The 16,512-nt window shown below is 39.0% G+C and overlaps 1 protein-coding gene across 1 annotated transcript; it reads right to left on the bottom strand.

Annotated features, from left to right (window-relative positions):
• Window positions 1–1,729: 1,729 nt before the first annotated feature.
• Window positions 1,730–16,125, bottom strand: ACADM (acyl-CoA dehydrogenase medium chain). Its single transcript, XM_075097274.1, has 12 exons — window positions 16,017–16,125; window positions 14,479–14,578; window positions 13,599–13,696; window positions 13,420–13,489; window positions 9,952–10,052; window positions 9,785–9,865; window positions 8,812–8,942; window positions 7,499–7,607; window positions 6,516–6,656; window positions 6,342–6,437; window positions 5,408–5,656; window positions 1,730–2,220 (listed from the first exon to the last, which is right to left on the bottom strand). Exons 1-12 carry the CDS (start codon window positions 16,038–16,040, stop codon window positions 2,137–2,139), a joined length of 1,284 nt encoding a protein of 427 aa, XP_074953375.1. The 5' UTR covers window positions 16,041–16,125; the 3' UTR covers window positions 1,730–2,136.
• Window positions 16,126–16,512: the final 387 nt, after the last annotated feature.

Genomic DNA, 16,512 nt, shown 5'->3' on the forward strand with positions numbered 1-16,512 from the left:
TGCAAGTAAGTAAGCTGGTGATTCATAGTGATAAAACACTTTATTTAAAGAACTAATTTCCCAGGTGGCCTACCTGAAGAATAAGCATTGCAAAACTGATAATTGATGGCAATAATTGTATGGTCCAGCGCTAAATTCAGATGATGGATGAAGTTGACCATAGCAAGGCCAGGACATTTTGGTGAGAAATTGCAAATGAATTCACAGAACAGTCTCCTGAGATCATTGAGTGCGACCCACCTGCCCAAGCAGGGTCAGCTAGAGCAGGTTGTCTAGGACAGTGTCCTGCCGAATTTTGAATATGTCCACAAATGGAGGCTCCACAGCCTCTGCCGGTGTACAACACCCCTCACAATTAAAAAAAAAAGTTTTCTTGTGTTCCAGTGGAATTTTATGTGTTCTAATTCATGCCCGTTGCCTCTTGTCCTGTCAGTGGGCACTACAGAGGAGAGGCTGGCTTTCTCTTCTTCATTGCACCCCCATTAGGTATTTATGCACATAAAATTATCCCTGAGCCTTCTCTTGTCCAGGCTAGAGTCTCAGCCTCTCCTCACGCAACAGATGCTCCAGTCCCTTAATCATCTTTGTGGCCCTGTGCTGGACTCCCTCCAGTTAAGTCCCTGTATTTCTTGTACTGAGGAGCCTAGAACTGGACACAGTACTGCCGGTACGGCCTCACCAGTGCCGGGTAATTTGTACAAGAAACCCAGGGACCATCCATTCTGCCAGCACTGTCAAGAATGGTCTATCCAAGGTTGAAAAAAAAATCTCAAAACTCCTTCTCAGCTGTTCTTGCTGCAAACATAGTTAAGTATAATAGGTTTAAATATACTGGATTTGAAATAATCTCCTAAGTAATTCTTAAGGAAAAGCTACTCACTTTCTCTTCAAGTGAATCATTCTCATTGAACATTTACTTGCTTAAGTGGGCGTAACAGTGCGAAAGGCCACATTCTTTCAAGCCGATATTGTTACTATTGGATAGTGTCCTGGTTTTGGCTGGAATACAGTAAATTTTCTTCACGGTAGCTAGTATGGGGCTATGTTTTGGATTTGTGCTGAAAACCACTGATAGCCCAGGGATGTTTCATTATTGCTGAGCCGTGATTACATGGAGTCAAGGCCTTTTCTGCCTCTCACGCCACCGCACCAGTGAGCAGGGTGGGGGTGCACAAGAGGCTGGCGGGGACAGAGCTGGGACAGCTGACCCTAACTGACCAAAGGGACATTCCATACCATAGCATGTCATACTCAGCATATAGAGGTGGGGGAAGAAGGAGGAAGGGGGGGAACATTCAGAGCAATGGCGTTTGTCTCCCCAAGCAACCATTACACGCGATGGAGCCCTGCTTTCCCGGGGAGGGCTGAACACCTGCCCGCCGATGGGGAGTAGTGAATGAATTCCTTGTTTTGCTTTGTTCGCGTGCACAGCTGTGCTTTACCTGTTAAACTGTCTTTATCTCACCCATGAGTTTTTGCACTTTGACCCTTCTGATTCTCTCCCCCATCCCACTGTGAGGGGAGTGAGCGAGCGGCTGGGTGGGGCTTAGTTGCTGCCTGGGGTTAAACCCGAACAGATGGTATCTAAATCCTCAGAGCCATTACACATGCAGACAATAGCAATGCAGGCCTTCATACTGCTGGACTGGAAAGGGTATTCAGCTGCTGTGGGCAGTAACGTGGTAGGAACTGAAGTACAGCTATTAACATATTTCAGACACTGGACAACTTAGCCAAAATACAATTTAAGTTATGTGACAAGCAAAATTAATAAAAACCAAGCATACTTCTCTTAAAATGCAGCAACTACTCTCAGAAATAACATTCTGGTCATCTAACTGTATAGTGAGAAAAAACTGCATTGTAAGGTTCTCATTTCTTGCCCATTTTGTATTTCAACAACCGATCACTTTGGAATTCAGAATGTTTATAAAATACCAGCTTTGTCCGTCAGGACTGAAGTGACTGACTGGACAGGGAGAACAGAAGTAGTCCTTAATAATGTACAGAAAAAAAAGATTCTGAAGGAAAGTTGTTTTTCTTTTTTTCTTCCATCCCTTTTTAATGCTATTGGAGAAATGCACCAAAATCCTCTTCCATGAAAACACAGGACACTACAGCAGCACCAGACACACTTCATACATTTCCTTGAGCCTTAAATTTGCCAACATGTTCACGAGCTATGATCATCCTTTGAATCTGAGCAGTTCCCTCATAAATCTGAAAAGAAGAATTGTAATAATGTTAGCTGATGATTTTTAAAAAGGTTTTAACAGATCTACATTTTAAAACCTTCATGGCATTAATCCAGTGTGGATTAGGATGTGCAGGAAGACAGAGAAAACAGAAAATTCCAGTGTGACAGAGTGACTATAGTGGGCTAAATGGAATAAATCACACACACGAGAGAGACAGTCTTGTTCTCTCAGGTCCTCTTATCTAAATTCAGTAAGGTTCTCATGAAAATAAACAGTCATGGTCGGTAAAGAAGGATGAGGAAAATTTCTTATCTGAGGAAAAAAAGACATAATTTAGGTTTTACAAAGTAGGACTTAAAACAATAGGTGGAGGGAGGAGGTGACTTTTGCTTAAAGTGTTGGGTTTTTTTTATTAGCCTTTCAAGGTCATACCAAATGTTCTCTTTGATCCATTTATTTCCATTGCTTCTTGTTAACTCTCCCATACAGTTTTGTTTGGGGGTTTGTTTTGGTTTGGTTTTAAATCATTTATTCCTGAATTTTCTTCTAGAAACAGTCTGTATCATCCCTCTGTTCTATTTGTTTGCTGGCAGCAAAGTCAAAGATCGGCAACAAAGCATATATGAAGCTGTAATGCCGAAGGAGGCCGTATGCTCTGCAGGTATACTGCAATGTAATACAATTTATATTATTATTTTCATTTCAAATTGATTACATTAAATCAAAATTTGATTACAGTGATTTGATTGTAATGCATAATGAGGCAACGTAGTTTAGGGGTTTAAGTGTTTCAGCTCCCAGTTCTGCCAGAATTTGGTTTAGCAAATTGCTCAAATTCATGCAAATTCACTTTCTCATTCACTTCCAGGAATAATATTCCCAAGAAACTGACAAAGCTTTTTGAAAATAAAGATGCTATAACCTGTGTTCACTTTAGTTTTTTGGCGCAGAAGAAATTGTTCATTCACAAAGGGAGTCTTCTGACTGCTGCTTACCCCATGTTGATCCAGTTCATGGAGCAGATTGTGCTCTGTGAATACTAGGTGCCTTTTGGAGCAAACTGAAATGGAAGCTCTGCTTTCTCTATATACCAAATACCCACCAATCCCTAGTGTCAACATAATGGTCCAAGCCTACAACGCGACCCTTACAATTACATGCATATTGGTGACGTACAGTCCAAGGGACCAGACGGGCTTGCTCTGAACCCAGTGTGCCCAAATGTCTTATCATTGTGTTGTAGGGGCCTCAGCAGCTATTCCTGCAATCTAGTCGTCTGCTCCTATTGCACGAAATTACTTACTGATGAAGACAGCCATGGAACTCAAGTGTAAAGACATCAAAACTCATGATCTTCTTAAGTAATTACAAAAAAGGTTTTGTTTGGTAAGCCAATGGAAACAGTTTTAAGAATCACTGATAATTACAGAAGGGAAGTTTTCCAAATCTGAGAAAGGAAACTAAGTTAGAGTCTTTACCAGAGTAGCCTAGATTTGTAGCCAGACAAATCTAGAGCAGAGTAAGGACATGTAAAAATGTTACCAGTAAACACAGTATTAGAATTGTGTGATACTGAAAAAGATCAAATATATGAAACAGAAGTTGGAAAACCACATTTTTGTACACGAAACATATGGCCAAAAGCACATACCATCTGGAACTGGGCAGCAATACAATAAAGCACAGTGAAGTGCAAGGTATAATCAACAGACATGGACAAAATAGTTGTAAAAACAAAAGCCCTTCCTGAATTCTTTTGGGGATGAAGTGCAACAGAAAAACACCAAAAATTTAATACTAAATCTGATTAATCTAAACAATTTTTTTTAAAAAAAGTCTACGTAGCCATGCATTTGTGATGGATCAGTGTAATGGAAATTCTAAATAACTGGGATCCTGTAAAATCAATCTAAGCTTTCAAATAAAGTTCTAACCCTCACACCATCTTTCTCTAGAAAAGCATGCAACCTGACAAGAAAAAAGCCCAATCATAATAAAGTTCAATTGATCATTCATTTCCTCACTCACGGGGTGCAATTAGTTCTAAGAACCTTTAGATTCAAAAATAGTGGTTATCATTCCTTAAATAGAGAGAAATAAATTATTGGCTAGTGAGAATAGTTTTCATTTGAAAGTCAGCTGTAAGAAATACTAACTACCTAGAATTTTAAGAATGACAGCTGTTACAGCTAACTAACATTACAGGTCATGGTCCACATGTTTTTCTTGGTATCATCTATTTTGATATGTTTTAGCTAGTCACTATTAATGTCATAAAGAGGTGAAGAGGTAACTGGTTTTGCTGAACACAATTAAACTATTCTTGCTGAATAAAGAACTATTAGCATATACTATGCTACAGAAGAATTATGACATGACATGTAATAATTTCTGGGCAGTAACACTGCAGAAAAAAAGTGGGATTACAGGAAAGTATGGGCTAAATAGGGGCAGGTTTTGTTGTTTAAAAAAAAGGCTAATTACTCCAAGCTGTGTCACACTTCTGTTAATGCACCACATGGAAGATAATCATTCCATGATACTCTGCTGCTGCTATCTCACCCAAAGTATTCTACCCAGCCTATGATACCAAAGTTTCAAACAGAAGCTTTAGAGCACAGCAACAAATGCTGAAGAGGCTGGAAACAGAAAGGAAAAAACCAAAACCCAGCACCCAACGAAATAAAAAACCCCCGCAACTTATGAGGAAAAAGGTAAAGCAGCTGTGTTAGTGTTCAGGCTGAGAGGAAAGCTAAGCTATAGGCAGGCACCAGTCCAGGATACATACAGAAGGGCCAGAGGTTTTCAAGAACAACATTATACATAAACTATCTCTACTTACATAATACCAAAGCAAGCATTGGTATTTTGATCAGTTTTTTCTATGGTGTTTTGGAAATCTAAGAGTTCAAAAGCTTCAGAATTAAGAGTCCAAGAATTCCAAGTTACCACGTTGGTAAAAAAAACAAACAAAAAAAGATAATTTATTTCTCTTATGTGGGTTGACTTCTTGGTCCAGTACAATGCCTTTTCTATGCAAGAATTTGCCTGATTTGAATGACTTTTTCTTTAAATTGAAGGATTATTGCTTTCATTCTAAAAACTTTTTTTTTAATATATGTACATCATGATTTGAAATAAACAGCATTAGTTTATTTTATATAAAATTTATGCATTACTATAAAGATCACATTCTCTCTTTTACTTACCTGGTAGATTTTAGCATCTCTCATTAGTTTTTCTACAGGATATTCAGTATTAAATCCATTTCCTCCAAAAATCTGTACTGCATCAGTAGCTACTTGGTTTGCAATGTCACCAGCAAAAGCCTTTGCAATGGAAGCATAGTAGGTATTCCTGCGACCAGCATCAACTTCCCATGCGGCTCTTTGGTAAGCCATCCGAGCAAGTTCCACTTTCATTGCCATTTCAGCAAGCAAGAAAGACACTGCTTGGTGCTATGAATGAAGAAATAAAACTAGGTTAACATTGTCCACTTAAAATTCTATGATATCCAAGAAAACTATAATCTTCTTAGTAAAGCGATCTCTTCAACAAACTCAGTAAATTGTACTGGAGGAGTTCTACAGAATATGGATCAGGCTCTCATATGTTGAATTAGACTTTTAAGTTTTTAATTCTCAAATCCATTTAGTCATAGGGATTAACTACTGAGTTATGAAGTTGTTCTTTACTATTTATGAGATTGGTATTTACCTTGCTGTTGATTCCTATTTCTTTAAAACTGGTAAGCAGTGTGATTGGTAATGTATTCTGTTAGTAATAATACTGTGTGTCGTTTCACATACCTCAGTGGTTTTTTCCTTTCCTGAAAATTTCTGTTTATTAGCACTGAAGAACTTAAGTGTGTCCTGATAGTACATAAGATTCAGGTTTCTGGGCAGAGTTTTCTTTCTATTATCATTGGTAAATTACAGAAAAATTCCTGAAGTTACCACATAGCTGAGTTTATTTAAATGGTGCTGACCCATATACTTGGAAACCCATAAATGGCAGAGATACAAAAATTAAGGAACTAAAAAAATCAAGGAATAACCTTTAAAGATCAGTAGTAGTACATCTGGTGTGAAAACACAGCTTTTATTTATAGTCTCTCTCTCACCCCCCTTTCCCCCCACTTACTTCAACAATTGCTTTCCCAAAGGTTTTTCTTTCCAAAGCATATTTAGTAGCTTCCTCAAGTGCTCTTTTTGCTAATCCAACAGCACCAGCTGCTACCTGCATTGAGTACAGCACAGAAAAAAAAAATCAGAAATCCCTACTATATTTTATAAATAAGTTCTTAATGATACTTACGGGTGGTCTGGTCTTATCAAAAGCTCCCATTGCGATTTTAAAGCCAGCTCCCTCAGCTATTAATACATTTTCTTTTGGGACTCTCACATCTTCAAAGACAATACCTCTTGTATCTGAGCAGCGTTGACCCATATTCATTTCCTGAAAAGGGAGATTGACAGAGGTGCAACTAAATTGGATTATTCAAAGGTACGTTTTCATTCTTTAGTTTACTCAAAGCATAAGGTGTGCTTTTTCCCCAAAAAATTATTCATCCAAAAATGACCCTATACATGACAAATACTAGTTTTGCACTTACAGACCAGCATGCCCTTAATTTGTCTAAGCTTGGCAGTTTACTTTTTCCTTACATGAAATCAGTCTGTAATCAGTCTTGTCTTTCTCCAGTTCAACTATATCCTTTGAGATGGGAGTGGAAAAAGTAAAGAATCTAATATGCAGGCAGTGAAGGTGTACTACAAGTAAATAAATAAATCAGCTTTTCAAGTTTTTGGATTCTTTTCCTAATGTTTGATATCCAGTTCTACCTACTACTGAAAACAGTACCCTATTATTTTTTTTTTTTTAATAAAGAGAGAACTAGCACCAGTGTCTCCAAGGCCTCCTCCTCAACCAGAAGTAGCTAAAATTAAAGCTCAATGTTTATGGTTAAAATTGACCGACTTGCGTCTTACCCTTTCAAAGTACACTACTTCTCACTTACTGGCACTTGTCAATAAAATAGTTCTCCAAGATTCTTTTGCAGCTGTTCAAAGTCATCTTACTTTAGACCATTCCAAATAAGTCCTTATCTGAATTAATAAAATTATAATTAAGTATGTCTTATGAATAGTTTCTGTATGTTGTGGAAATGAAAAGATCATTGTACGTAAGCATATGGAAATGTTCAGTTGCATAACAGTCGTCTTTATTTAATTGTAATTTGTTTCATTATTGGTTTAGAATTGAACAATGGCTTGTCAAATAAGAAATACAGTCTTCACCTTTCTTCCAATTTGTATTCCAGGGCTATCTGCTTCCACAATGAATCCAGTAAAGGCTTTGCTTGCAGGAGCTTTTGGATCTGGATCAGTACGAGCTAGCAAAAAATACCTAGTGTAAAACAAAGAAAAGGGATGCAGTTTATCCTCACAATTAACAACCAGATCCTTTTTTAGCTAACGTTTTAAATGTTTTTCTGTCCACTTATACCATGTAATAAATTCTATCTGTAAGTTAACAACCCTTTCTTCTTGACCCTCCCAAAAATAAACTGAGAGGGAACGGGAGAGAGGAAGTTTCAAAAATTCAGGATTTCATAAAATTTAATAAAATAACTGCAGATCAACGTGCAAAGATTCTCCACCTTTTCCATGTATTGTAAGTCTTTATGATATTATCAGCTTCATGAATAGTACAAAAGAAACCTATTCACAGCACGTACATAAAATTTAATTCTTAGGAAGTACATTCTTGCAGGCAAAATGTAATGTTATCTCCTGATTTCAAAGATGTTAATTATATTCTTCTAAGTGTAAGTTGTAAATAAGTATTTCTCTTAGAAATTGAACAACTGTAAATTACATTTATGGTGTTCAGTGATGTCAAAAGATATCTGGTAGATTGTCTTTGATGGATCTGCCTTGAACAAGGAAATAAATAACTAGAAAATTCAGCTTTTGGATAAATGTATGAAGTTTTTCCACTTGAATTAAGAAGAATTCGTGTTGCGAATCACAACACAATGTGAGACATGATGAAAGAAGTTTATATTGTAAAGCACTCTCCATAGACACCACAGCAATATCTCGATTCTTTGGCAGCTGGAAAACGTCTTCCCTTCAGAAAATAAAATGTATCACCACAATCCAACAGTGTTTCTAGCTTCACTGGAAGTGAGAGGTGTTTCTAGCAGAATCAGAAGGAACTGATCTCCATCACCACAACTACAAAGCAAGGTAGCTGGTAGTGTGAGCCTCGAGTAGTTTGCAAGTTAAATCATACTGTTGCTGCCCTACCCTGAAGAAAAAGCAGAATTAATTTTGTTTGATAGCAGCAAGATTAGAGAGGCCCTCTTGAGCGAGGAGCTGTCATGTCATTGCTCATTTTCCTTTTTAGCCTTTGCACGGCACTGAGACTGCATTCTTATATCCTCTCCCGATAAACTTGTCAGAGATTAAAGTGTAGTGTGTTGAAACACAACGAACATTCAGGTTTATAAAAGATCCTTAAAAAATTTAACTCCGGGGGCAGAGGGGGGACGCCACTATATAACATTACAACAGAAAAATACAACATGAGTTAACAGTTAACACACCAGTTTGCTTTCCCACCGTTTGTGATCCACATCTTCTGACCGTTAATAACATATTCATCTCCTTTCTTCTCAGCCTTTGTTTTTATGCCAGCCACATCAGAGCCTGCTCCAGGCTCTGTTACACAGTAAGCCTGAAAGAAAATAAAATGCAAAATCTTGAGGAATAGAAGTCCTGGTTTTAGGCAGTGCCAAATTAACGCAGACTATGTGCATCAACCTGATCTGTAAAACGTTTAAGTGAACTGCATGGTAAACTCCACAACATTAAACAAACGAACAAAAAAACCACAGCAAAACAATCCAACCCAAAAAACCCCACAACAGCTGTCTGAGCAAGAATCCAAACATATATGGGTTAAACTTCTTTGTAAATCTGTAATAAAACATAAAATTGTCTTTTAATCCAACAGAATGTTCTGCAACCCTTAAGTCATTACTTCCTCAGGCTTCACAAACTCTAATGTGAAAGCTGAGGATCTTTAAAATCTGAAAATAAGGGCACTGAATAACATGTTTACTGCGTCCTTCATTTTATGGGGCTCAGTTGTTCAGATTTTAATGCATTGCACATGAATCTTTACTTCTTTCTATGCTACAAGTACTGCTTACATGATATTTAAGATCACAAATAGAGTTTAATACCCATCCAAGCTGAGTTTCTCCTTATACAAACCTTGTACTTTTCTTAAATGCCTACACCCCCTCTTGAAAGGGAAATAAAGGCATTTTTAGTAAGTGACTTAGGATGGGGATGATTTTCCCAGTAATATATTCTGTTTGCTTATTGCATGTATCTCATTAGCTATTCCCTGACTTTCAGTAAATGCCACTGTTTATTTACAAACCAAAATGGGCTAAGTTGTGAGTATATTTCAGTGTTTCCTGGAAAAAAAAAAAAGCAAAGGAAAAGAAAAAGGAGTAATACTGATTTATATGCTTTAGCAACATTCTACAATGTAGCAGTTATACTTACACACATCAGTGGTTGCTCTGTCATTCTTCCTAAGTATTTTTTCTGCTGATGCTCATTTCCTGCAATGATTACTGGCATTTGCTGAAAGAACATATTTAGGCCATTAATCCATCTTTTTGAAGCGCACAGGTTCTAGTTTAAGGGACATAAGAAAAAGCAGAACTTACCCCTAGGGAATTTGCTTCAATGGCAGTTTGAACCCCTGTACATCCATAAGCCAACTCTTCTGTAATAAGGCATGCTTCAAAACTGCCAAGGCCAAGACCACCTACAGTTGAAATATTTCATTTACTAAAATGGGTTTAAATTGTAACATATTACTGATTTACACAAATTAATTAACAAAAACTTATTCCCCCACATACATTTGATTGTGTACCATGTTTGATTAGACATTCTCATGCAAGCTTTTTAAATAAAGTTTTGTCAGAAGGGTAACGGGTGATTTGAAAATTACGTATCACAGTTCCAGGGTTATTGTGTGATTGATGAGTGACAAGTTGCACGAAGTGACAAGAATGCACCACTTGAATTTTTTGACTCCTTTACATTTGAGAGTTAAGAGTTCTTAGGCAGCAGAGAAAGTGCTCTTGAGCTACCACAGCACTCGTGGGGGTACAGTAAAAGTGTCCATATTAGTCAGACAACCAACTCAGTAACCTGTTTTTGATAGAAGCAAACACTTCAGGAAGTACATACGAATACAGTAACAATACACTATACTTCCCCAAAAATATTTTCCCCAGCCTTCAGGTGACTTCCTCAGCCAAAGAGATACCTCTATTTGGTATCTCTGTCATGCTAACCCTTGACAGACATTTTTTATGTTAATTTGCCCCGTCTCTTTTTAAACCTATGTAAAACTTTAGTATCAATATCATCCAGGGGCAATGAGTTTCACAAATTAACTACACACTGAGTGTGGAACCATCTCCTTTCATTTATTTCAAACCTGCCATCTGCTGATTTAATTTGATGCCTTCTAGTTTTATTGAAAGGGACAGTGAACTATCAATCCCTTTTCACACTCTCCATGACACTGACATTTTAGTAATTCCTCATACAGAATCTCCATGTCACACAGAAAATACATCTTTTATAATCTTTGTCAACCTTTAGGAACCTTTTCCATTTCCACAATACTCTTCGGAGATGGAAGAATCTGACTACATAATGAATTGAAGAGGAAAGTGCAATTTGGATTCAGGCAGCAACATAATTATGCCTTCTGCTTTTTTCTTCATTCCCTTAAAGGTCTCTTCTGACCTTAAATTTTATGGTTCTGACCACTTCTGAGCATTATGCTGATGTTCACAGAACTATATATTATGAACCCAAAAAGGTCGTCTTTGAGAGGCGGTAACTAGTTCAGAAGTTACCGTTTCTCTGTTAAGTTCGGATTGCTTCTTTCCCTTCACATGTGCATCAGTTTTTCTTCTTTGAATTGCATTTGTCATTTTAAGAGTCATTCAGTTTCATGACCTTCTCCTGCAGCTCTTTGTATCAGCCTCATCTTTGCTACACTGAATAACTTAGTATTAACAGTAAACTCTGTCACCTCAGTATTGAACCGCTTTTCCAGTTTATTTTTAGGTATTCCAAATAGCACAAAACCCAGCAAGGCTGTGCTGCCAATTTTTCCACTCTGAAACCTGATGATTTTTGAAACTCTGTGGTGTTTCAGCCCCCTCCCCCCGGGCCATTCTGAGATCCCACGAGGAGCTCTATTGTGTTGTTATCTTGGTCATAACGGCTTGGGCACCAGGCAATCTCTGTCCACACCTGGGCCATCTGCTCCCTGACCTGAGTGCCAGAATTGTGGCCAGAATGTAGAATGTTGACAAAAGTCAATCATTTCGATCCTATAAATAGCGATCCAAGAGGGAGACCCTTTGCACTCACCACAACCGCAGTGGGCCATGTGAACCTGTATCTCCCCCTGGGCTGGGACACCTCTCAGGGTAGGTTTCATGAGGATTGAAGGATTGTCTGCTGACAATTTCATGAGGACTCAAAGGCCTGATTTCACAAGGTTCACCAGCCGTGCGCTGATGAATGCCAGCACACAAAAGTGAATAATTTATGAAACTTATGAAAAGGGAAATTTTATTCACAGGTTAACCTTGGGGGGTGTGTATGTATGTGTGCAGTTTGACTATATATATAATATCCCTATTCACATAAACCATTGACCAAGCCTGAGACTAAGATTGGACCTAGCCACACCTAGACTTCTCTCTGAAAGGAGTACAGAATGCAAGGGGGTCTCTTCTGAACCTCGTGACTCTATGGGAGGGTCCTCCATTTACCCTGCATCCACAATCCCTCTGAATCATTCTGACTCAAGTATACCTCAACTTTCTTTTGTGCACTTCTTTCATGTAAGCAATAGAGTGAACCTTGCCATTCTCAAATCTTTAACTAAGTCGCTATGTTGATTGTAAAAAATTCCATCAAATTGCTGTTTTAAATTGGCTGATGCTGTTAAGAATTATACAACCTAATACTGTGATTTATCTCAAAAATATTAATAAATCTGAAATTGCTAACCAAAGTTGTGTAACAAATCATATTCCTGACAATTTGATATAGTCTGCAGGATACACAAGGTTGTATTCATGATAATCTGGCATAGTCGGCCATATCCACAAATCTGTATTTGCGACAAACTCATATCGGAAGTTCACGCATTCTATATCAAACAGGCATCCCTTGTTCACACACTTAGTAGCTACTTCTGAGAACTCCAGTGATTTTAGGAGGCACGACTTCCTTTCACAAAAACCCTTCTCTAGCATATTACGTTTATCCGTGCCCACTATTTCTGTACTTCATGTTACTTGCTCTTAATTTACATGATATGTCAGACTTACTAGTATGTATTTTCCCAGCTGTTCCTTGGAGACCTTTTAAAGGAATGGTGTCCAATTTGCCACTTGCAATTTTTCATTTAATAGCCAAGTGATTATGTACTGCAGTAGTCCAGCTATTTCAGCCTTTAGTTTCTCTAGAATTTGTGGCTGAATAAATCTGGTCCTCACAATTGCTCCTTTTGTTTCTTTGTTCCTTAACCTCATTTATTAATTTTTTGGATACAAGTTATACCTTCTGATTAGTCTTCCAAAAAAAGGGTCTGCTGTGGACACCCCCCTAACTTCTTTTACAGGTAATATAAATGCAAAAAAGAAAATAATTTAACATTTTTTTTCTATGGTTACTCATATACCTAAACACTGCCAAAGCACTGCTGCACTGCACCTAATCTAAACTGAAAAACTGTCCTTCTGGAATAAACTCTTAAATTGCTCCAGCCTGTGCTAGAGACTAGAACAAAATATGACCTTCTAATTTCTCTGCCTAATCAGCTGACACAGTGCACCAGGGGAACATTAGGCAGTTGTAATCACGGTAGGAAAATCTGGTCATAAATTACTAAATCATAATCTGTCTAATTTGTCTCCTGATTACATCCACACCGAGTAACACTTGTATGTGTCAACCTGCCTACTGATTAAATTTAGATTATTCAAGTATGCAACTGTTTATTTTATACAGAATTCATAATAACACATATAAATCTCATCTAATGCCTTTTCTTTGTTTCATTTTATAGATTAAAATGAATGTTTACTTACCACATCTTTCTGGTATGTGTGAATTCATAAGACCAAGTTCCCAAGCCCGTTTTATAAGCGGAAGAGGATACTGAAAAAGACAGGGAAAATCACCTTCTGATTCATCACAATCAACATTTAACATTTTATGCTGGTTAAAATAAGAGTCTATTTCTTTCCTTACACTATGGTAGATTTACCTCTCCAGTTCTGTCATACTGTGCAGCAACAGGAATAATTTCCTCCACAGCAAATTTATGAGCAGTAGCTTGAAACTCTTTCTGTTCATCAGTAAGTTCTATTTAAAAAAAAAAAAAGGTCACAAATTCTCTGTTATCTTTAATTTTGCCAGTTATCAGTCTATAAGAAAAGAGAAAACAAGAGTATCCTTCCAGAACAACCCAAACCACCACTTCTGGGCCTCTCCAGGAAGCAAAAAAAGCTCGGCTTCCTCTTCCTCCTGGGTAAAAACCTCCATCATTCTCTCATCAACACCTATAATGCACTTACTTACTTCTGACAAAATTATCCACAGAATATTGAAAACAGAGTAGAGAGTACTGTGTAACATAAAATGTATTACCAAAAGACACAAGAATGCTGTGCTAATTAAATGGAGGCAGATGTCGTCTGAAGATGATGGCTATTCTGTTCCACACATCTAGCTGCTGACCCACTAAATTTGCTTCATGCATACAATATGCAAAGATGAGGATGAATTTCTTTATAACATTTCCTTATAACCAAGTTCAACTACAACTACATTTAGTTACTTTAAAATTGGAAGTGGCAATGTGAGATAATTATTCAAAGCTAAGACACTTTGGCAATAAAAAAGCTTAAGACAGACATGAGTTAAAAGAAGAAGAAAATCTTATAAACTCTAAACATATTCCTGAGTTATCTGAGCTGAGGAAGAAAGTAATTTTGGTTTTCAAACATTATTTTTTTTAAAATAAAAAACTTTAGAAAAACACCTTCATTTTTAATTAATGTTGAACTGCGATACAGGATTTTATTTTTTTAATTCTGCAATGTGCCCTTAATTGCTATATTTCTTGCAAAAACTGTAATACTTACCAAAGCTAAAGCCAGCTCCAGATTTGCCTATATTTAAGTTTTGAGCAGTTTTACTACAATGTGACCTCCATCCATGCCCTGCGATGGTTTGAAGCATTTGCTAAAGAGAAACAGAACATGAGGTGTAAGATCTTTACAGCCTAAATGTCCTATAGCTACTAGCCCGACTGCAGCACAACTTTAAATGTAGAATCCCTCTTTAGAAACAATATCACATGAAGTAGAATACAGCTACTACAGCAACAAAAGAATTCTTGGTTACCTTAAGTTTTGTTCCTGTGTAAGCAGCACTCACATGAACTTACATGACAGCTGTACCACGAATCCCAGGCTTTAACAGCACTGAGCGTGCCTGAACTGCCATATCCACTTTTAAGTATTGTGCAACTAATTATTTAAAAGTAATTAAGCATAATTAAAATTTATGTTCACAGAGACATAGCAATATATATTTCCTTAATTTATACACATGGTCATCAAACCTGATTTTCTCGCCCACTAGTGAATATATTCTATCCGATGTTTTACCTACATGTAGATTTAGCAAGACTTTAAAGACAACCTACCTAGTAACCAATATATATCAGAATATTTTTATAATGTCCCAGGCTCACATCTGCTTTCTTTTAATAAGCTGCTGCCATGGACACTTTGTGATTATTGTTATTAAACTCCAAATAGGATATAACTCAGCAGACTATCTGAAGTTTTTCTTCTTAATACTTATCATTAATTTATTCTTTTTCATTGTGCTTTCTTTGCTTTTTTAAGTTCAGTGCCCACAAATATTATTGTTACCGCTATTTTCAGGATGCCTTAGTACTGTACAAAAACATGTCTGAATTTGATTTTAAAAGGTTGTTTTAGTCTCTTTCATCCTTCAACGGTTATGAATAGCTGATATGTTTGGAAACAAAGTGAAAAATATTTAATTGGATACATTTCTACAAAGACCCAAATCACACTGTGGGGAAGCAAATTACCCCAAACACTAAGAAAAGGTTTGTTCTTGAATTTCTTATGTCACAACGTAGAAAGTAAAAAAAAGTACGCTTCAGGAAATGCATTGTATAAAATACCCTGAGCTGTAAGCCTTGATGCTCTGGAGCCGCCTCCACCCTCCAAGCGGGAAGCAGGAGGCGCCAGACCTCCACAGGGCTTACCCAAAGACTTCGCAGCGTGACCTTTGGCACATAAAGAGCCCCAAGGTTGTGCAACAGCTCAGCTGAAGAAAGGCTGGTGACAACACCCCCTCGGGAAGGTTCAGGCCATAAACTCACAGACAATAACGCGGAGACGGGACAAACAGAGCAGCGAGCGGGGCTCAGCCCTGCACGGCTTTGCCCTCCGGGGCAGCGCCGCGGCCGGGGACGGGCGGTCACAGCGGCGGGACGCGGCCTCGCCCCGCGGCAGCCGCCCGCCCTCCACGGCCCCGGGGCTGCCGGCCCCTCGCCCGGCAGCGCTCCCCCAGGCTGCCGCCCGCCTGGCCGCCCGCTGCGCCCCGGCCCGTCCCGACCCACCCCGCCCCGGCCGCTCACCCGAGTGGCCCTCAGCGCAGCCATCTTGGCGGGGCTGCCAGCCGGCGGCGGAGGCTCCCGCGGGGCGGGGCGGGCAGCGGGGGCGGGGCGGGTACCGCCCGCCCCGCCGAGCGTTCACGGGGGGCCGGGAGCTGGGCCTGGGCCCGGGACTGCAACAGGGCCGGGGGTTGGGCCTGGGCCGGGGGCTGGGCTCGGGCCCGGGCCCGGGCCCGCGGTGGTCTCATCCCGTCGACGGGCCACCCTGATCCTGCGTGGGGGGCTGGTCCCGGGACTGTTTATGTCACTTACTCCTTGCTCCACAAAACGGGGCAGTCTTTGACCCTTCCCCAGCAGGGCAGCCCACGCAGACGGCCGTGGTGCCGTGCAGAGAAGGTTTGCCTAAGGCTTAGCCAGTTCGCTTTTTGTATACCGAGTCTCCTGGTCTGCATCCAACCACTTGCTGTTACAGACCAGCTTTGCTGTACTTTTGCCCCTCAGGGAATCATAAACTCATGTT

This window comes from Phalacrocorax aristotelis, chromosome 6 (assembly GCF_949628215.1).
Source record: "Phalacrocorax aristotelis chromosome 6, bGulAri2.1, whole genome shotgun sequence".
NCBI lineage: Eukaryota > Metazoa > Chordata > Aves > Suliformes > Phalacrocoracidae > Phalacrocorax > Phalacrocorax aristotelis.